Here is a 21,847-nt window from a genome sequence, read left to right as displayed (position 1 = left end):
TTCCTAATATTTTGTTTTTTGGTTCCTTAAGTCCTTAAACTTTTGTTTTTTTTACTTTATAAAGTCCTTAAATGGATCTCCCTTTAAGGATCTAATGAACAAAAAAACAAAAATTTAGGGATCTGAAAAAGCCAAATAGAAGTTGAGGAACCTGATGAACTAAAAAATGAAAGTTTAAGGATCTGAGGAAGCTAAATAGAAGTTGAGGGACCTAATAAATCAAATTGTATAATTTAGAGAGCTCAAAATGGGTTTAAAAAAAATTGAAATATGCCTTTTATATTGTTTCATATTGTTCCATTTTGCAGTTTAATCATAAAATGCTCATGCATCGATATCATGATTATATATTTACACTTTACAAAAATAAACAAAATTGAAACCAATATTGCCGAAATTTTTTGGAAGAAGATGCTGCCAAAGAAATCGGACTGACATGAGGCAACAGCGGGGATATTCTGCTGGAGGAGGCAAAGAATTTCCGTTGACGACAAGCCATAGAAAAATATATTTTGATATATAAATATAATAATAAAATGGAAAATAATAAAATTATTATCTCACTAAATTAATTTTTTAAACCAAATTGATCAAATTAACTTTATTATTCCTATTTTTTTAAAGAAGTTAGATTGTAAGAAATTAGTAGTAAATGATTAGAAATGCTAAATCTTATATAATACTAATCACACTAATTTAGTGTTACTTCCGCAAGCTTTTTTTTTAATTGATTTACCTCAACCAGGAAAAGGTACTCCATTTAATTTCAAGTATTGACATACATGGGGCTGTAAAATAAAATATACTAAAAAACAAAACAAATAATATAAAAAATACGTCGTACACTTGCTAAGTATTACACTAAAAGTCTAAAACATTCCACTCAAAAATATACTAAAAAAAACAAAACAAAATAATGAAAATGAGAAGAGCTACCTCGTACACTTGCTAAGTATATAAAAAATTAGTTTAGAAAAACTAAAAACTAAAGAAACTGAAAAATAGTCACCAATTACAGAAATGAGTGACACTTGTCGGAGAAAGAGTGGGATAAGGTTGTGAGAAGGTTAGGGTTACGGTGTTGAGGGGGACCACTTGGCGTGCCCTCTCGTCTTAACTTTTATGTTTGATTTGTTATCCTACGGTTTTTTAAAAAAAAAATCAAGATAGATCCATTGAAAAAAATATATTAAAATACAATAATAAAAACCTTATAATAACAATTCAATATATGATTTTTGAATATGTTAATTTATGAAACAATTAAAAGTACAAGTAAAGTATACTAATCGAAAAAGAAAAAAATTAAACATGCATCCCGCTAATTAGCCATTTTGATGTCCAACACGAAACTAAGTTCCGATACAATCTTAACTTGAAACTTGATTGATTATGCCGAAAAATTGCTTGGAACTTTTAAAATTTTAACCTTTGCAATCATATTTTTCAAGAAGGATCTAAAAGATAGAAATTTAGCAACAATATAATACTAAATATTAAAACAAGAAACAACAAACAAATGAGATATAAAATTAAAGAAGATTTATAAAATTTAAAGGTTAATGGATCATAGAAAAATAAGAAAGTTTTGACATACAAACTAAAAAAACTTTAAAAATTAATGTTTTGATCACAGATCCTACACATGCAACTCAAAAAATCATGAATCAAACATGATTTTTTTAAAGTGCTTTCAAAACACACAACTTACTCCATCCATGGAGTAATTATTGAAGTAAAACAAGTTAAAATGAAAAAGGAAAAAAAAGATGGTGGAGGAAGCGGTTTTCCGGCCAAAAAGACCAAAAAACTACCTCCTCAAACTAATGCTTTGCATGGATGGGAGGTAAAAAAAAAAAGTGAAGGTAATATCACATTCTTGATGAACATACTTACTGTGTATGTTCATCAACAGAACCAATAGGTTTGTTCCGACATTGTCGTTTGCCTAAAAGTTTTTAATTTTTTCTGGCGAAAGGATATTAAGTGATATGAATTTTAAATTTTCTTTATATTTCGTGGCAAGTTGAGGGGTAAACTGATCCTCTGTTCCTTAAAAGGGAATTGATCACAAATAAAGAATATCAATTGAAGAGACGTTTTAACACTTTTATTTCTGGCAGATCGTATACAATAAACGACCGGCAGCAATACACATCTATCTGAACCGTCCATCATTGTAATCTCCATGATGGGCCTTCTAGTGGGCAGAACTGGTACAGGCTTAGTGCATCAACAAGAAACACGACTGTCGTTTACTTGAATGCATGTTGGACAGTGCTACTGATATAGGCAGTTATTTCAATTGATATGGAGCTGTAAACGTAATTAAACAATTTAGCTACTCTAAACGTTAGGAGTGTGCAAAAGTCAAACCAAACCAACAAATTCAGTTCATATCAATTTGACTCAAAAAAGTTCAGTTTTTGATTCGGCTAGAATCAAACATAAAAAGATTTAGTTAAATTTTAAATACAAACAGAATTTAAAAATCAACCGAATACACCTCTACATAATATGAATTAAGAAAAGGTATCGTTTTGGTTCGATTTGAATTGGATGCACAACCCAACTTAGTATACAAAGAACCCACGAGAGATAAGTATAGTCCAATTGTATGCCCAAGTTGATTCATCAAAACTGTCTCATTACCCATAATATACAGAGAGCCAAAGGTTTAAAACACCCTTTTGCTTCTCTCCTCCCCCATTCATACCAAAACAAAACAACAGGGGATACTGAATCACACAACCAACCCGACCCGAAATTAAAGTACAGAAACAAATTTATCATACTATCTCTTCCACCATCTCACTGCCGGCTTCCGATGAATCTTCATGCTCTAAACAATGTGAAAAAAGTGCTATCCACAGAGGATTCTTCTTCAGGCAAAACACAAAGGTATCCTTGGTAATTGTCCCCTGGCCATTGCTATCAAATAACTTGAACATCTCGTGAATCTGCAAGTTCCAATACGTTACAGTTTGACTCTTGTACTCCAATTTATTTGTCAGTCGAAGTAGATAATTTATCTCTAGTTACAATAAATACTGACTAGTTTAGACGTAAAGTAATGAATTACCTCATCATCATGCAAATCTGGGATTGCAAGTCTAATTGTATCTCCCAACTGGTCAAATTACAAATCAGAAAGGCAGAATGTCAGTCAGAATTCACCTCAACAACACTACCAAACATATATGTAAAAGAGGAAACAATTAGCACTCTACTTGTTCTTTTGAAATTTGATCATTGCCACCGCTGCATTTGGTAAAAACTATTTCACAGGTTTGCCTGAATAACGGTAGCTTCATGACATGGGCCGACCCATACAAGAACTGTCAATAACAGAAAATTACAAACAAGTATAGTAAAATAGCAATAACTCTTGACAGGCTAACTTCTCATCCAAGAAATAATGAATCACAAACTACACTTGGTGTCTCTAGTGAATAATCAATCATCGATGTGCTTCCCATAAGTTCAGGAACTATAGTGAATAGATGGGGTGCATTAAGAACCTCATGTTTTAAATGTATAAATAAACCAGGAACGGTGGTTTTACTATCTTTGTCCACAAGAAGTAAGAAGAGTTAGTACCTGTTTGAATGTGATTGTACCATTCTTTTCTACATCAATGAATCCAAAAATCTGCAATCCAATGGAAACAATGAATCAAAGAGGTTTGAAATAAGTCTACATGCATGAGCACAACCGGAAGCAGCAACTGCAGTTTGTTATAATCAGCATTCACTGAAAGTCACTTTGAGTGGAAAAAAAAGGCAGATATAGATTCATACTGTAAAAAAGGTCATCCATGTTTCTCATTTTCAATGCCCTTATAAACAAGCCAGAATCTGACACTGCTATTACCGTCAGTAGTCAAACCAATGCAGGTGGTTTGATCTCAAGACTAAGTCAAGATCAATCCTGGGAGCGGCAAGTGGTAGAAAAATTGATGTTTTTTTTATCGGAAGAAAAATTGATGTTCATTCCAGAAAAAATTGCATTTTATATCATGCAGTTAAGAGAAAAGAAACAAGAAAAAAACTGACCTCTTCTGAAAGATTACAAGTCCTTAATCTCATAACCTTCAAAAAATCATGGAATTTAACCCGACCACTGTTGAAAATATAATATAACCAGAAGTCAGATTACCGTGAGGCCAAACAATAGTACAACAAACACAAAACAACAATGTCATAAACACATGCAGAAAAAAAACGAGATGATCAATTTAATATCACAATGAAAGCAGAGCAGTCAGCAACACAGAACAAGAATAAAACCATACTTAAAGGACAGCATAAATATTTCATTACCAATATGATCATAACTGGGTTAAAAGTATCATCAAAACTGGGCAACAAATAAGAGCAGCCATCACAACTAGGAAGGACAGGCATTACGCGTACCAGAAAATAAATCATAATAATTAACATGATAATTTCTAAAGACATACATTGCAAGAATGAAAAACAGGCTGAATCAAAACTATAACTCAATCAAAATCAATATCAAGTAATACTTCTTTAACTACTAAGGAAAAAAAAACCTGGAGTCTGGATTCATTGAGAGAAACTTCTCCAGAAAGTCTACAGCTTCTAAGCTACTGATATGATATAACTGAAAATTAAAACAATACCCTCATTTCAGTGAAAATGTAGCAGGATCAACTATAAGCAGGCAACTATAATCTGGCAACTTCACCACATCAACTAGAAATGCAGTGCCTATTTGTAATATAATAAAAATTAACTATGGAGGTAGACATGAGATATGCCAGCATAATTGATTAAAAATAACCGATACACCAAAATCAGGGAGAAAAATAAAATAAGAAATGCATAATTTGGAATATGTTACTGAAGACCAGATGATGCAGTCTTTATATTCATAGATCTGTTATGCTTTCCCAGTGAAGACCATATCTAATTAGGCCTTCGACAAACACACATACATCATTTATGCATAGAAAAACTAGATAACATCTCTATTTGACTATTTCTGACCAGTAACTAACTTTTGAACTATCTTGCTGCAAATAAGTAACTTTTCAAAATCGCATTTCAGAGTGGAAACTTACAGATTCCACTCTAGCCATCTCAACCAGGTAATTCGAGGGCTTCTCCTGCCAAAGAAAGACATAACAGTAATCAATTATAAGTCCAAAACTGGTGCCAGTATATTAGAAAGAGACAAGACTAATTATCACCCAAGCATTCAACTGGAAAGAAGCAGTAGCTAACATTGAGATAAATGAGGCACAAGAGACCATATATATTGTAAAATGCACAAATCCTTCAATTGGTAGTAAACCTAAAACAACTTTGATCTAGTAGAACTTGAAGTTAAATTGCTCATTTACACAGGCAGTTTGACATCATCACTAAGCAATTAAAACATGGTTGATTAAGGCATTGGAGAACATTTTTGAAGATGAAGGTCGAAAGAATCTAACCAGACAGCACACAAGGACTTGGGATAAGGCTACAATGCTATCAAGTCTAAGTGAGCTATTTGAAATAGTTTATAATGATTTTAAAAGAGGTTAGTTAAGGCTATGGCACCACACAAGTAAGTGGCAGCGGCCAAAACTCTCTCAAAATTTAAAAACATGAGTATAAGAACAAAGTCCAGGCAATAAAAAGGAAGCTAAATATCGTAAAGTCAACCATATGTAGTTACCAGCACATATGATGATTTTTATATTGTCATCAATTAACATTTTAGTGAACAATAATGGAAACTACCATCATATTCATATAGGGCATAATTTACACTAATATAATACGTCTCACTTTGACTGCTTTAGTAGGAGTCTTCACATTTTTGCTTTCACTTGTAGTATGGTAAATACCTGCTTTTTCTCAGATGCTTTCGTGAGAAGCATCAAGTCCCCATAGGAATGAAATGTTTGCACAACGTTAAGAGCACTTGCAATAGAATGGCTTGTCTGCATAGACCCATAATCATCAATAAATCCACATCAAACACATTAGAGAACAAATACTTCAGGAGAATTTATTGAGTAGATACTCCTGTCAGGTAATTCAAATCAGATTCACCATAAATAGGAATTTACCCTCTTAGCGAAATGGGCAGGATTTTCTTTACAATAATCAAGGGGTGAAACTACCGGCAGGTACTCTACCTGTTCAATTCAGGTTAAACAACTTTAACTAAATTTAAACCAAAACATACTCGCAAAGCATCACACAGCCTAGTAATCAAGGAGAAAATTTGACAGGAAGGTAAGCAATACCTCCATGAAATTGTGAAATTGTGTGAACATCCTAAACATGAGCTTTGCCAATGAAATATTCCCCCTAAATTATGGGGGTGCATTAATTAGAGACAATAAAAGACCAGTCAAGAAAGAATCTTAGCAAATGGAGAGCCACCTACCAAGATTGGTCAAAGTGGACATGGGGATAGCGGACAATGACAGGTTGGATTGCATAACCAGGGATGAATGCACCAAGTTGAAAGGAGATAACGACCTTTCCACTAGTTGTAGTCCCCTCAGGAAACAATAGAACTCTAGGAAATCTATCGCACGAAGCCTTTCTCTGTATTCAGATCCTTGAAAGCACATTTCTATATCAAATAGCTTATAAAATGATACAATTAATTCAAATATTATCTAGCAGAGTAAATAAAATAAAAAACAGATTCCTCAATACACATATATTGGTACTCTATAGTTTCTACCAGAAGCTCAATCATCAACTTAAACTAGTGGTTTAAAACGCTCATATTGAAGTAAACAACAGTAAATGTACTGGGCTGATAAAGAAATGTGGAAACTTTTCTACCTTTATTTCACTAACAGCTTGCTTCCTGGACGACTGCGAGAATCTATTAACATAAATTACCTGCGAAATTTATGACAATACAAAAAATGAATCCATTTATACTTAGAGAACATAAACAAAATTAATTCTATAAGGGTAATTCTAATACCTGCATTGCTCTAATAATAGTACCAACAAAGGGAATCGAATCATGCGAATCGGAAGCAACGATCGTCGGAAACAGTTCATAAAAGTAAAAAATAGGATCAATATATGATACATGATTAGATACAACAATTGGTGCAATTTCTCTGGGAGCTGCCTTTCCTTTCCTTCTTATCCACTGGTACCTGTAATTAATTACAAAACATTAAATTAACAAAACATTAAATTATCTTATAATCTTAATTAAACTACTAAAATTAAGGAAAACATTAATTAGTACCCGAAAGAGAATAAAATACAGCGAGTACAAAACCTAGTAATCCACATAAACCTGGAGCGCCATTTAGGCATAGGATTATGCCTATCCTTCCATCCAAACAGAGCTGATTTAGTAGCGATATAACCTACTAATAAACTAGCCCCAAACAGCACTAATCTAGCTAAAGCAATCGGTAAACAAATCAAGATCTTCAAAATCTCGTACGCGTTGTCAATTTTAGCTGTGTTGTTTTTAAATGGATCGACCGTCGACGGCGGCGGAACTGATAGGCCGTCGGAGCCGAGAAACTCGAACGGATTCTGGAGATGGCGATTCGGATTGGAATTGTGATTGTCGTGAACGGAGATTACGAGGTGAGGTTGATCGGACGGTGGACGGTGGAGGAGAGGCGATGAGAGGTGGTTGCTGTCCGCCATTGGATTGAATTGTGGAGGGGATTGTGAGGAATCTTTGGTCTCCTTTTAAATTTGGAGGACAGCTAGTGGAGGATTGAATATTGTTTGATTGATATGGAAAAACCAGAGAAAATAATCAAAAATAAAATGTGTTTCATATTATTGTATTTTCCACGTGGTTTCCACGTAAGCCGCCTGTCATTTTCCTTTTGTCGCTTTGCGCTTTTCCGTTTATAAATCCTTCCCAGAGAATTTATGATTGTTGAGTGAAATAATTTTTTTATTCATTTTTTATTGAATGAATTTATTATTATTATTATTATAAATTTATTTTAATTTAGTTTAAATTTTTTAAATTTTATTCATTAGTAATATTCAATTAAAACTGCTAATATTATGATATTAATTTCGATTATTTTTTAGAAACTTTTTTTAAAATGGATTAAATAATTTATATCAACAAAATCAAATTTTTTTAAAAAAACATTTTCCAAATTTTATTACCAGAAGTATAAGTAAAGGTGATTGAAAAAATTAAATCATTTAAAAAGAAACTATGTGATAGGGTTTGCTGATAAGAAAACTATTGAATCTCCTCCATACAATTAGATCGTGAGTATGCACAGCACAAGCACAACACTTATGTAGTGTAAAAAATAATGTAATAATTTAATCCAACACTATATGTTTAGTCACATTATCTGGATCCGTTGTATATATTTTATCTGGATCCCTTTTATATATTTTAGGCCAAATGTTATAAAAAGGTCAAACCTTTCACAAAAGTTTCACAAAAGTCATAATCTATCAATTTTATCGATTTTGGCCAAAAACTGATTATTTGGTTTCACAGGCTAATAATCACCGACGGTCCTCGACTTTTACCCCAAGCTTCCCAAAACCCCCTATACTTTCAAAAGCTTCCCTAAACCCCCCAACCTTTGTGGCGGCGCCATTCACGGCCCTTATAGACAAAAATACCCCTCAGCGCCGTCATTTTTTGGCGGCTGTCATTTAAAAAAAAAAAAAAATTTGGCGGCGCCATGTCAGCTGACACGTCATCAAAATACATTAAAAATTTGAAAAACCCAAAATACCCCCAAATTAATATTTGAAAAAAAAATCTACCCTAACCAAAATCATCAACCCAACACCCAACCCACCCGACCCATCCCACTCGACCCAACCCATCCGACCTCTCCGGTCGTCTTCTCAGGTGAGAAGACGACCCAGCTGGGTCGCCTTCTCACCTGAGAAGACGACCTGGGTCGTCTTCTCGTCTTCTCAGACGAGCTGAGAAGACCAACCGGAGCTGAGAAGACGCTTGAAGGAACGACTGTTCCTTCAAGATCTGTTCTTGAAGGAACAGATCGTTCCTTCAAGAACGGATCTTGAAGGAACAGATCGTTCCTTCAAGATCTGTTCTTGAAGGAACGATCTGTTCCTTCAAGAACAGATGCCCGGAGGGCGGCGGCCGACGGTGGTGGACTATGGCGGCGGGCTACGGTGATTTAAAAATTGACCGGGTGGGTTAGGTTCGATTGGTGTGGTTCGATTTGATTGAGTGTTTAGGGGTATTTTGGGTGTTTTAATTTTTTTTTTAGATATTTAATGACGTGTCAGTGGACACCTGGCGCCGTTTTTTTTTTTTTTTTAAATGACAGCCGCCAAAAAATGACGGCGCTGAGGGGTATTTTCGTCTATAAGGGCCGTGAATGGCGCCGCCACAAAGGTTGGGGGGTTTAGGGAAGCTTTTGAAAGTATAGGGGGTTTTGGGAAGCTTGGGGTAAAAGTCGAGGACCGTCGGTGATTATTAGCCGGTTTCACAAAAGTCCCGACCTTTCAATTTTTTCAATTTTGGCCAAAAATGAATTATTTAATTTCACAAAAGTCCTGACCTTTCAATATTTGGCATGTCACATAGGCGTCACATAGGCGCCTCAGGCAAATTGAAATCAAATTGAGAGTTGGCCACAACTAAAATCAAATAATTTGTTTTTTGCCAAAATCGAGAAAATTGAATGGTCGGGACTTTTGTGAAATTTTTATGAAAGGTTTGACCTTTTTATAACATTTGGCCTATATTTTATCTAGACTATTTATTTGAACAAAGGTTAACGCACGCCTTGGAATTGGTATTTCGAAATCAAATAAATCTATTTTATTCTTTTTGAGTTAATAGATTTAAAATTTAAGTTTTTAGAGTCAAATAAGTTTTTCTTATTTTTTTGGGATAAATTAGACCAAAAATCCCAAAAATTTGTGTTCTCGAGATTAAAATAAGTCCTTTTTAATTATTTGGGTCAATCAAATTTAAAACTTCCTCAATTTAGATCAAATAACTCCAATATTATAAACCTCAAATGCATACTTATTTGACCAGGAAATTTGTGGCTAATTGAATCAAGTGATTTTGATCACAAAAACACAGATTTTGAGTCTAATTAATTAAAAAAGTTAAAATAGATTAATTTAATTACGATACACCAGTTTGAGAGCCGCGTTGACCCTCTATTCCTATTTCCTTTCATGTTTCATTATACTAGATAACTTTAATTTATAGAAAAGTTATTTTTATTTCTATCATAATCAATTGATATCTTGAATATTTTTTTTATTATATCTATACTATATATAAAAGCACGGAGGGGGGGGGGACAGGTAAATTTACCGAATAATCCTTTTCAGTTTATTACTAAATAAAGGTTTTATAGTCATTAACTAATTAACTATTTAATTAATCACAATTATAATTAAAGTCCTAATTAGAATAGGTAGCTAAATTATATCCAATTTAGCTTTTAGTATGTAAAAAATAACTAAATTGTCTCCAAATTAGTAGGAATACTTATCTTTTAGTTTGATTGAACTACAAAATTAAAATAATGTATTTGGTCAATATATTATTATTTAAATTTCTATCTTATTATTTTTAAAGATATTATTAATAAAATTAAGTTAATTATTTAATTATGGTTATTATAAAACCAAATGAAGAATAAATTCAGTATAGAAAAAAATTTAATAACCGAATATATTATATTTACTTTTATAAAAATTCTTAATTAATTTAATAGTAATTATAAATAAAAAATTGATATAATTATAATAAATTTACTAATATATACATTGACGAGTTACGTTACGAGCCACGTGCATAGCACGTAATGCGAAACTAGTAATTAAAAAAGGGAAACACTTACGAGAGAAGGTAAAACCACAACTTAACAATTTGTTATTTGGAGTTTCTACCATTTGATCTATAACTCATTGGTTTGAAAAAAATTTATAAGATAAAGATATAATTATTAATTTGTTAAATAGTATTAAAAAAAATCTCATCGATTGGGTTGAAATCGAAATAAAAAATGGAAATATAGCCGAGTCAAGCCAAGTTATGCCAATCTCGATTCCAATGTGTTAGCTGAAATTTGAACTCTTTATCTTTTTACTAAAAACTTAAGCTTAAAATAAGCTTAAATTTTTAAGTTTAGGCTGATCAACTCAAATTCAATAAAAATAAATATTAAAATGTTATTATAGTTAACAAACTTTAAAAATATCCATTCAAAACATCAACCTATAAATATAGCATATACTTTAGATTTAAATGTACATAAAGCTAACATAATTATTTAAAAAGCCTATTCTGTATACAGAAAAGAAATTGTATAAATTCGCAAACCTTTTTAATTATTCGGATTCTACTCGAATAGTTCGAATTCGAGTCGACATTGAATAACACTATAATAGTACTGAAAATCTTTAAAAAGGTTTGCCTGTTTTAGTAATTTTGATGATGCGCAGCACAAAAGCCACGTAAACAAATAAATTAATTACGTAAAGAAATCATACACTACACTACACTTTAATTAATGCCTGAACCCACATGTGTCGACTCATAATCACAAGTAATGGTGCACACAAACACCCCATTCACTATTGGTCCACGTGATAGTCCCACCTTGGAATCCACACCCTCACGTGCCTCAATCGCATTTCATGCTTATAGATCCGAGGCAAGTATTATACTCCCTCTCTCCAGTATATATATACAAAAATGTGTTCGGATTTTAATGATGTTATTACGATTTTACCGTCATTACAATGAGGTGTCATAATATAGTAATTAGTTTAATTTATGGATAATATCGTAGACTTAATCTACCTTAAAAGAAAAAAATATATTCTATTTTAACCATTTACACGAATTTTTTATATACTGATAGTTTTTTTTGGTTTATCTAAAATAAAAAACCAAACTAAACTAAAATTCTTATAAAAAAAGGAACCAAACCGATCTTTTTTAGTTCGGAACAGTTCGGTTTTTCGGTTGGTCCCCTACATCCAATACATACAATAATAATATACCTTCACAAATCTTTCACCTTTCTCTGTACTTTTTGGTGCCTTTAGCGCTTGGAGGAGGAACTCCTGAAAAATGTGTTCGTTGAGCATAGTAATCGACTCACATTCCAAAATATTCAGAATTGGAGAGCACAAGCATCGAGTCTGACAAGGAAGAAACTACTCATCGTCACCGCCGGAGTAATACTCTAGATGATCATCATTATTCTCCTTTGAGCTATAACTGTCTTTGCTATGATCCACATTGCTCTCTGCATCATCAAAAGATTGCCTATCCATGAACAACTCCCGTCCATCTTCCGGTGGCTTATAGTCATTCCCTCTCCATACCACAATCTGTTCCTTTTGAAATGTAACAAGGACACATGGTACCAGTTCCTACAAACAATAGCAGCATTATTACAAATCTACAATTGTGAGAAAGAAAGTGAGCATGTACACAGATATACGGATAAATGAACCTCCTCTAGTTATTTAAAGTAACAGCAAATTCAAAATCCAATGCTGCGTATGTTCTTACTCAACAATCTCGTTCTATGTCAGGTTATTAACACAAATGTATTCTGATGTTTGCAACTGCTTTTGATATTTGATTAACGAAGGTTCTTATATTTCCAAAAAGAAAAGTAACTGCAAATTCAAAATCCAATCAGACATGACTTATACCCTGAGTTTGCAGCCAATTTTCTTGTAATCACTCTTCTCAAGGCCTTTGCAATCTATCCGAACCAGCTCAGTGACGAGAAAAGCATCTCTCACCATTGGTACAAGACTCGCATAATAACCATTTTTCGCTGCATTTTAACTAGAAATTTAGCAAACAAATATTAAATAGAACTCAGAATCAAAAGAGCAAGACAATTAATATACCAAGCTTTGTCAAAGCAGGAACAGCTAATCCTCTCTTCCTCATCTCCTTCGTTTCCTCAATACTCAGCCCTTCAATAGTCGTCTTGATTAGCTTCGGGTATATAGGTTCGTGAGGTTTCCACATCATCAACGGAATGAAAGGCCTTTTCTTAGGATTATAGTTCCTGCCTCTATACAATACCAGCGAACCACCATGTCTTGAAATAATCTTGCCAAAGGTTTTGTCCTGTAACAGACAGGAAAAGTAATCACAGACTACTCTAACAAAATTGTACATAACAGACTCCATAATTATAACAGAAGCCACCTCAAGCTGGTTGCAGACATTTTGCATATCAACAGTACAAACACCAAGACACTTAATCCTAACAGCTTCTTCATGCTTCCAATGATTATATATATCATTCAACATATTATGGGTTAACCCATCTCTCCCTGTACAATCAACATTCCACCAACAAGTTATAATTCAAATGGTATAAACGCTGGACCGTGAGTTCAATTTTTCCACAAGCGCTCCCGTCCCATTATCAAGGAAAAAATGTTACATAAAAGGAATTAAGATACAAACCCTAAAATGAAATTGGCATACCAATATTAATTTGCTTCTTAGTTTCATGCCTTTGACATCTCTCCACAAGAATTTTCCTCTCAGCATTATTAAGTGGCTCACCCTGTATTTGCCCTCTCTTTTGTCTCCTCTTCGCCTCGAAATTCGGATCCTCCGATTCATCCAACGATGTCACCTTCGGGTCAACGACCGGAGCACATACTCCCGTCCAGACCCTGTCTAATCGGTCCGGACCAAACGGGGAGTATTTAGGTTCTCTAAGCCCAATGGGCCTTACCGACTGACTGCTTTCAGTGTAACTGTACCGGAAATCAAACGGAAGATTTGAATGTATCGGTTTTTTCCCGGTTCTGTCGAGTGAAGAAGGAGGTCGATATGGAGGCTTTACTTTTTTCTTTGGTGTTAAATTAGGGTTTTGAGGGGTTTGGGGGAAGAGAGAGGGCGGCGGTTTAAAGGAGTAGTGGTCGTGGAGCTTTGAAGCGGGGTCGGCGGCGGAAGAGAGATGGCGTGCGAACGCCGGCGGTTTCCGGCGGGAGAGGCGATTAAGAAGAAGTAACATTAAATTCGTGAAAATTAGGGTTTAAGGACTGTTGTCGCGAATTGAAGTTAGAAATGGCGAGGGCTTTAGCTTTGGTGAGTAAATATCTAACTTAGCCCCTTAACTTTATTTTTTGAAATAATTTAACCACTAATAAATTAGAATAGGACAAACTTACTCATTTAGATATTCTTGCTTGGAGCTAAATCACTTCTTTAGCAATTTACTTTTTCTTACAAGTTATGAAGTTAATTTAGATTAGCCTATTTGTTTATTTCATTCTGATTAATTTAGAGTCAAATTTGATAAAAAAAAAAAATCTAAGTGCATTTGCCTTGTGCTAAAATTGATTTGTATTTAATCATTTATTTGGTAGAGTTGAGCTATTTTCCAATTCTTGTTCATGGTTATTGACTTGCTTGAATTAGAATATAAGGAAAATGAGATTGTGATGTTAATGGCTCTTTATATTCAAGCAACTTATACTTCAAATTTCGACAAATTAGTAAATTTAAGGTTCGTCGAGGATCGTGTATTCGTAAAACTTTATCTTGTGGGATTGCACTCATTTCATCTATTGTCTTGGAAAACAAGGCAAAAAATTGTAAACCCTTCTTAATTGTAAAGGATTACATGAATTCCTGTCGAAAAGTAGTATAAACATGAACGAAAAATAGAGAAATAAATGTGTCTGCACTTACAATAATTAAAAAGGAATTGCAAAACATATATAGTTCCACAAAAAGAAGCAATGTTTGACATAGACTAGAGCTTTTTCGTTGTCTTTTAAGGTTTCTAACCACAAATTCCTCATCACCAACCAAAATTGAAGATGTTAAGCATAAGTTTCTTCTTCTTATCCCTTTCCAACATTTCATGTTTTCAGTAAACTGCTGCTATTAATATACATAACAAGCCTCAACACTAATTATCCTGATAGCATGTCGAGAATAAAATATTTCCGATCTCTCCTAATTATCTTGATCTTCACCTTGACAGGGCTTATTGCTGCAGCAACTGGAGTTGAAGATGATAAGGTCTTGGTCTTTTCATCTTATTTATTAGCCTGCTTTTTATTAATTATGATGGTGACTATAACAGTAGTTACGTATGCCGTATAAATGAACAGGATTTCTATATTGTTCATCTTGGAGATCATCCAGCAGACCATGACTCTAGAGTACAATCACACATAGATACGATCTCATCTGTCAAGAGAAGGCAGGTTTACGTCACTGCATCATTTTCACCATAATAACATGCATGTGCTGTTTTTGACTTGCCTGTTTCGTGCAAAACAGTGATGCTGATGCTAAGGAATCTATCATCTATAGCTATACGAAGAGCTTCAATGCATTTGCAGCAAGGCTAACTAGAGCTGAAGCAACTGAGTTGTCAGGTAATTTAACGTATACGATTTCCTTCTTCATATTTATGGATTCCGAGCTTTGGAATGAAGTTCATGTGGCTGTTGCAGGTCTGGACCGAGTTCTTTCTGTATTCCCAAATAGGTATCGAAAACTACACACTACCAAATCATGGGATTTTATTGGACTTCCTAACACAGCAAGACGAAAGTTGAAAAGGGAGAGAGACATAATCGTCGGTCTCCTTGATACAGGTACAATTTAATTGTTTTCTACTGTTGTAAGTGGTTTTGAATTTGCTTTATGAAGTCTATTGGCATTGCTAGGGATTACCCCGGAGTCTGAGAGCTTCAAAGGTGATGGCTTTGGTCCTCCACCCAAGAAATGGAAAGGCAGCTGTGGCCATTTTGCTAATTTCTCCGGATGCAACAAGTAAACTCTGTTCTTTTATATCATAAACACACTCTCTAAAATTTCTCAGAATTTAGCTGAATGCACTTCTTAATATTTCTTTCTGTCCACTTTATTTGCAATCTTAAAGCAAACTTATTGGAGCTAGATACTTCAAGCTCGATGGAAACCCAGACCCAAATGACATATTATCTCCGATAGACGTGGATGGCCATGGGACTCATACATCATCAACACTAGCAGGCAATGAAATTCCTGATGCAAGCCTATTTGGTTTAGCAGAAGGCGCAGCTCGTGGTGCCGTGCCGGCTGCCAGGGTAGCCATGTATAAAGTATGTTGGGCGAGCTCAGGTTGCTCGGATATGGACATACTTGCAGCATTTGAAGCTGCCATAAACGATGGCGTTGATGTTATCTCTATATCTATCGGTGGGGCAAATTCTGATTATGTAACGGATGCATTAGCAATAGGTGCATTTCATGCTATGAGGAAGGGTATTGTTACCGCGGCATCTGCTGGAAATGACGGACCAATGTCTGCTTCTGTGGCTAACCATGCGCCATGGCTCGTGACAGTGGCTGCTAGTGGCATTGACAGGCAGTTCAGGAGCAAAGTTGAGTTAGGTAATGGGAAGACTGTCTCCGTAAGTGCAACATCAAAACACTCAGAAATTCTTTTTTTTTTGAGGTTATTAAGTATTATTCAGCATCAATTAATGAATCTTGTATGCAGGGTGTTGGTGTTAACACATTTGAACCGAACCAGAAACTGTATCCGCTTGTCAGTGGAGCTGATGTAGCTCGTGATGCAGAAAGCAAGAGCGATGCAAGGTAAATCATTGTTCGTCAGAAATATGATAAATGATAAAATCAGTTAGGAGCAGGATGATGCAGTGAACAGAATAATATTTTCAGGTTTTGTCTGGATGGATCTATGGACCCTAAGAAGGTGAAGGGAAAACTCGTTTACTGCGAGCTACAAATGTGGGGTATAGATTCTGTTGTTAAAGGAATCGGAGGAGTAGGCACTATTGTTGGAAGTGCACAATATCTTGATGCTGCCTTAATATTCATGACACCAGGAACTATGGTTAACGTCACAGTTGGCGATACCATCAACGATTTTATACATTCCACAAAGTAGAAATACATTCTCAAAACTCTGTAATCTATTCTTATATGTCTGAAAATAGAGAATGGTGATTTATGAATATCTTTCATGGACACAGATCAGCTTCCGCAGCGATACACAGATCACATGAAGTAAAAATCCCTGCTCCGTTTATCGCTTCATTTTCATCTCGCGGACCGAATCCAGGATCTAGAAATCTTCTCAAGGTACTAGTAATCTAGAAACTAATTGAAGATTAGAACTATCAGCTAATCATTTCACAATATTGCAGCCTGATGTAGCAGCACCAGGAATTGACATTTTGGCTTCTTACACTCCCTTGAAGTCACTCACTGGCTTAAAAGGTGATACACAGTTTTCAAAATTTACGCTGATGTCCGGTACTTCCATGGCTTGTCCACATGTTGCGGGTGTAGCCGCCTATGTAAAGTCATTCCATCCGAATTGGACAGCCGCCGCCATCAAATCTGCGATTATAACCACGGGTATAGTATTAGTGGCTAAATTAGTTACATTATTAAGTTCTGTTCTGTTCTTTTACTTGTGTATAACTGTTTTGGTTCAGCTAAGCCTATGAGTGTGAGAGTGAACAGTGATGCAGAATTCGCATACGGTGCTGGTCAAGTAAATCCGACAAGAGCTAGAAGTCCCGGATTAGTATATGACATGGATGCCATGTCATACATACAATTTTTATGCCGAGAAGGCTACACCGGTTCTTCTCTAGCTGTTTTAATAGGCTCAAAGTCTATAAATTGCTCCTCATTGTTACCTGGACTTGGCTCTGATGCTATCAACTATCCAACCATGCAGCTCAGTGCTCGAGATGAGAAGCGGCCGACTACCGGAGTTTTCCGAAGGACAGTCACCAATGTCGGTCAAGTTCCTTCCGTATATAATGTAACGATTAAGGCTCCGAAAGGTTTGGAAATCACGGTACGGCCTATGAGTCTGTTCTTCTCTCGTTCCTTGCAAAAGAGGAGTTTTAAGGTGGTTGTTAAGGCAAAAGCTTTGCCAAGCGGAGATATACTGTCAGGTTCAGTGGCTTGGAAAAGTAATCGTCATGTAGTAAGAAGCCCAGTTGTGGTTTATAAGCCATTTGACTAGTTAGCAGAATTGGACAATGTAACATAGCAAAAAATTGAACATTGTGAATTAGATGATTGCTGGTTTATGTGTTTGTGATCTAGTTCTTACTTAAAGTTTGGTGTATTACATTTGATGATTAGATTATAAGTATATCTTAAAATTGTAAAATTTATAAATATAGGGTTGCAAATAAAATTCCAATCTTTCACATTTTTAGCGATTTTAGAAGACATTGAATGTTAGCATTCCACAGCTGCACTTTCCAATTTTTTTTAGAATTTTTTCACCAAACAATGTTGTTTTGGCAGTTTTGTATGAGTGGATGTCGAATAATGGCTTTGGACTAAAAATGCCAAAAAAAATAAAAAATAGGATTGTGGATTGCCAACTTTCAAATGTCGCATTTAAACCACGAAAAAGGTGAATTTCAAATAACTCAAAATATATACTATTGTCGAATGATTGAAGAAGGATCGGTTTATTTTTGTATCTGAAATAATGAGGTTCATATTTATCTATGACTCTTGCTATTCAATCTATTAGGTTATAAATTCACTTCGACATTAATTTTGGCAATCGAGATATTAAAAAACAAGTCCCAAATTATGAAATAAACAGTTGTATTGAATTTACATTTTGATCCAATTTTTAAATATCACGAGACAAAATGTGATTTGATGAGGTAAATTGCAATAGAAAATTAACAAAGGGTTATGTGAAATTATATGTTTAAGTCAATTAACTCACAATTAGTCAATTTGATCAATTAGAAACACTATTTCTATTTTTAAGTCAATCAATTGTAAATTAAGTATCGCAGTCCATCAACACGTTCATTCATATAATTTAAGAATTAATGAATCTAAAAATAGACTTAATTGTTTAAATAGCTAAATCCGACATTCAAATTCAGATATCGTATATGACCCTTTGTTCATATAAAAATCATTAAACCCGTGAGAGTTGAGTTTTAGATGACGAGTCAAAGAAAAGGGAAAACAGATTGGTTGCTTAAAAAGGAAATAAGAAGAAGATGATGAGAGACATTATTGCCTGAAGAAAGCTTCTAAGAAAAGGATTTAAAACAAGATCAAAAGCTTGAATTGGAGGAGTGTAAAACAAGCAATTTTCTTTGCTTTTTTGGGACAACAAGCTCATTTATTTTGTGCATCATAATTTGTAGGGACAGTCTAAATATGAATTGAATTAAATGAACATTACTAAAAATAGGAAAATATTTATGTGTGAAATGAGTTTTCCACCACTTGCATTAAACATAACATGAAAACAAATTAATTGACTCAACCACTTCCATTTCATTAACCAATGGGCACATCTAAAATCATTTAAGTGCACATCCATTGCTCACTAGAAAAAGAACTTAGGAGATCAGGTCAGTTGATCGACATGGTATGGGGCTGTTTTCCTATGAATAAAAGATACTAATCTGGTTTATGAATTTGTGGCTCTAGATTAAATAAGTTATTTTCCACTATTTTCATTAATTCAGGACAATATTTTTAATTTTTTAATCGATTAAGGAGAGATTCTCTATTTTTTAGTCAATCGAGGACAAAATTAGGTCATCTCGATCGTTCAACTTGTCCATAGTATACAATTTTATATATAATTAATTTTAAAGTAAAAAAATTGTTCTTGGTTAACCAAAAGTGGCTAATAATCACCGACGGTCCTCGACCTTTGCTCTAAGCTTCCGTAAACCCCCCAACCTTTATGGCGGCGCTCATTCACGGTCCTTATGGACGAAAATACCCCTAAGCGCCGTCTTTTTTTGGCGGCTACAATTCTAAAAAAAAGACGGCGCCACGTGTCATCTGACATGTGGCAAAATATCTAAAAAAAAAATTGAAAAACCCAAAACACCCTTACAACTATTAAAATTTAATTAAAACAAAAATAAAAAATCAAAGCAAATCAACCCATTCAAACCACTGAATTATTGAAACCGAACCGCCACAACCGAACCCGCCTCCGGTCATCTTCTCAGGTGAGAAAACGACCAAGCTCGTCGTCTTCTCACCTGAGAAGACGACCGTCTTCTCAGATCTGAGAAGACGAGATGCTGCTCGTCTTCTCAGATCTGAGAAGACGAGCATCAGCTCGTCTTCTCAGGGGAAGACGAGCTGCTGCTCGTCTTCTCCGGTTGGGAAGACGAGTAGCAGCTCGTCTTCCCTGAGAAGACGGGCTGCTGCTCGTCTTCCCTGAGAAGACGGGCTGCTGCTCGTCTTCCCTGAGAAGACGGGCTGCTGCTCGTCTTCTCCGTTTTTGAGAAGACGAGCAACAGCTCGTCTTCTCCGTTTTTCAGAAGACGAGCAGCAGCTCGTCTTCTCTGAGAAGACGAGCTGCTGCTCGTCTTCTGCACATCTGTTCTTGGAGAACAGATGTGCATCTGTTCTCCAAGAACAGATTTCAGATCTGTTCTTGGAGAACAGATCTGAATCTGTTCTCCAAGAGCAGATTTCAGATCTGTTCTTGGAGAACAGATCTGAATCTGTTCTCCAAGAACAGATCTGAATCTGTTCTTGGAGAACAGATTCAGATCTGCTCTCCAAGAGCAGATTCCGATGGGTCGGCGGCGGGCGGCGGGTGGTGGTCGGCGGCGGGTGCGGTGAGTGGTTCGGGTTGGCGGGCGGATTGACCGTGGGTTGGGTTTGATTAAGTAAATTTGATTTGGTTTAATTTTTTAGGGGGTATTTTGGGTGTTTCAATTTTGTTTTGACATTAAATGACGTGTCAATTAACATGTGGCGCCACTATTTATTTTTTTCCAAAAAAAAGGACAGCCGCCAAAACCAAAAGGGTAGTTTCGTCTATAAGGGCCGTGAATGGCGCCGCCACAAAGGTTGGGGGGTTTAGGGAAGCTTTTGAAAGGTTGGGGGGTTTACGGAAGGTTAGGGTAAAAGTCGAGGACCGTCGGTGATTATTAGCCACCAAAATAACTAAAAGTTCAAGGATTGACCTTTTTTCTTATTGATCTAAACAATAAATAGAGTAATTATACCATGTAATTATTATGTCATATCATTAATATTATTAATAGATGTAAAATTTAGACTTATCTTATAATTATTTTTTCAATGATAAAAAAAGAATATAGTCCGTCGGTCCATGAAAATAGGCTTATTTCCATTTTAAGTGTCTCAAATTATATTCTTATTTTCATTTTTAGAAAGTACAATAGTTAATTAGATAAATATCTAAAATACCCTTAATTAAATTAATTTTAGTCAACTAATTTGAATTGATAACAACTTTAGTAACACGAATACTTAACGCTTTTTGATAGTTTTAATATTAAAAATAATTTTATATGTATTCTATGTATTAAAAGATGAATGCATTAATAAACATTAGTAAATAAACTAAATTTTTTAATATGTGTGTAAAAAGACCTTTTCTTTTGTGAACCGGTGGAATAGATTTTATACATATTTTGTTGTACAGCTGAATAATATAATTTTTCCAACAAATAATCTAAATTTATTTATCTCACCATTTTACTCATAAAGAAAGCAAAGAAAAGAACTGAAAGTTGATATGCGAAACAAACCAAACATCAATGCCCACAAAAACTATATGGTTTTGCTGCCAAACCCCACTGAGGGCCATTATAAAAAGTGTTTATTCTCTACAAATTAATTATTTTCTTAAACTAGTTCTTTTATATTAAGATCACTCTGTTTTCATAATTTAAATAGCATAATCCCATTTGCTTCAGTTTTCACAGTGTAAAATATTAAATAATCAATTCCCCTTAAACCGTTTGATGACAAACTTAAATTGTAAACAAGTATTAAACTCTAGATTGTAATAATTTCGCTTAAAAATAAAAATTGTTAAATA

The 21,847-nt window shown here is 34.6% G+C and overlaps 3 protein-coding genes across 5 annotated transcripts; 1 reads left to right on the top strand and 2 right to left on the bottom strand.

The window, feature by feature from the left end:
- Nucleotides 1–2,484: 2,484 nt before the first annotated feature.
- On the bottom strand, nt 2,485–7,761 carry LOC126687212 (lysophospholipid acyltransferase LPEAT2). The gene is made up of 14 exons (XM_050381660.1): nt 7,243–7,761; nt 6,967–7,147; nt 6,819–6,878; nt 6,409–6,572; nt 6,266–6,329; nt 6,086–6,154; nt 5,861–5,956; nt 5,087–5,131; nt 4,556–4,626; nt 4,056–4,122; nt 3,601–3,651; nt 3,231–3,338; nt 3,083–3,130; nt 2,485–2,960 (listed from the first exon to the last, which is right to left on the bottom strand). The coding sequence occupies exons 1-14, from the start codon at nt 7,656–7,658 to the stop codon at nt 2,790–2,792; spliced, it is 1,611 nt and encodes a 536-aa protein (XP_050237617.1). The 5' UTR covers nt 7,659–7,761; the 3' UTR covers nt 2,485–2,789.
- A 4,041-nt stretch (nt 7,762–11,802) lies between these two features.
- On the bottom strand, nt 11,803–14,073 carry LOC126687103 (CRS2-associated factor 1, mitochondrial). Of its 2 annotated transcripts, XM_050381480.2 has the most exons (5): nt 13,468–14,070; nt 13,183–13,310; nt 12,876–13,101; nt 12,672–12,799; nt 11,803–12,383 (listed from the first exon to the last, which is right to left on the bottom strand). In XM_050381480.2, exons 1-5 carry the CDS (start codon nt 14,003–14,005, stop codon nt 12,165–12,167), a joined length of 1,239 nt encoding a protein of 412 aa, XP_050237437.1. In that variant the 5' UTR covers nt 14,006–14,070; the 3' UTR covers nt 11,803–12,164. The 2 variants fall into 2 exon arrangements, with proteins under 2 accessions (XP_050237437.1, XP_050237436.1); XM_050381479.2 differs by having other exon boundaries at nt 12,876–13,310; nt 13,468–14,073.
- A 657-nt stretch (nt 14,074–14,730) lies between these two features.
- On the top strand, nt 14,731–18,193 carry LOC126687101 (subtilisin-like protease SBT4.14). 2 transcript variants are annotated; one of them, XM_050381478.2, is made up of 12 exons: nt 14,731–14,829; nt 14,984–15,021; nt 15,114–15,205; nt 15,286–15,383; nt 15,462–15,605; nt 15,678–15,783; nt 15,893–16,406; nt 16,496–16,593; nt 16,678–16,902; nt 16,992–17,100; nt 17,166–17,379; nt 17,460–18,193. In XM_050381478.2, exons 1-12 carry the CDS (start codon nt 14,817–14,819, stop codon nt 17,999–18,001), a joined length of 2,193 nt encoding a protein of 730 aa, XP_050237435.1. In that variant the 5' UTR covers nt 14,731–14,816; the 3' UTR covers nt 18,002–18,193. The 2 variants fall into 2 exon arrangements, with proteins under 2 accessions (XP_050237435.1, XP_050237434.1); XM_050381477.2 differs by lacking the exon at nt 14,731–14,829 and having other exon boundaries at nt 14,873–15,021.
- The last annotated feature ends 3,654 nt before the right edge of the window (nt 18,194–21,847 follow it).

The sequence above is a fragment of the Mercurialis annua genome, linkage group LG6 (assembly GCF_937616625.2).
Source record: "Mercurialis annua linkage group LG6, ddMerAnnu1.2, whole genome shotgun sequence".
Classification (NCBI taxonomy): domain Eukaryota; kingdom Viridiplantae; phylum Streptophyta; class Magnoliopsida; order Malpighiales; family Euphorbiaceae; genus Mercurialis; species Mercurialis annua.
The sequence above is the reverse complement of the archived record's forward strand: the minus strand, read 5'-3'. Positions and strand labels throughout refer to the sequence as shown.

Bases quoted from the DNA above. Each gene is read 5' to 3' on its own strand.
- LOC126687212 (XM_050381660.1), bottom strand. From the start codon at position 7,658: ATGGCGGACAGCAACCACCTCTCATCGCCTCTCCTCCACCGTCCACCG. The intron at 6,155-6,265 runs GTATTGCTTACC...TGAATTGAACAG, and splicing joins AATTTCACAATTTCATGGAG to GTAGAGTACCTGCCGGTAGT. The intron at 4,627-5,086 runs GTAAGTTTCCAC...TTTAATTTTCAG, and splicing joins AGATGGCTAGAGTGGAATCT to TTATATCATATCAGTAGCTT.
- LOC126687103 (XM_050381479.2), bottom strand. From the start codon at position 14,005: ATGTTACTTCTTCTTAATCGCCTCTCCCGCCGGAAACCGCCGGCGTTC. The intron at 13,311-13,467 runs GTATGCCAATTT...TTGATTGTACAG, and splicing joins TAAGAAGCAAATTAATATTG to GGAGAGATGGGTTAACCCAT. The intron at 12,384-12,671 runs GTATAAGTCATG...TATTGTTTGTAG, and splicing joins AAATTGGCTGCAAACTCAGG to GAACTGGTACCATGTGTCCT.
- LOC126687101 (XM_050381477.2), top strand. From the start codon at position 14,926: ATGTCGAGAATAAAATATTTCCGATCTCTCCTAATTATCTTGATCTTC. The intron at 16,903-16,991 runs GTAGAAATACAT...TCATGGACACAG, and splicing joins GATTTTATACATTCCACAAA to ATCAGCTTCCGCAGCGATAC. The intron at 17,101-17,165 runs GTACTAGTAATC...ACAATATTGCAG, and splicing joins GATCTAGAAATCTTCTCAAG to CCTGATGTAGCAGCACCAGG.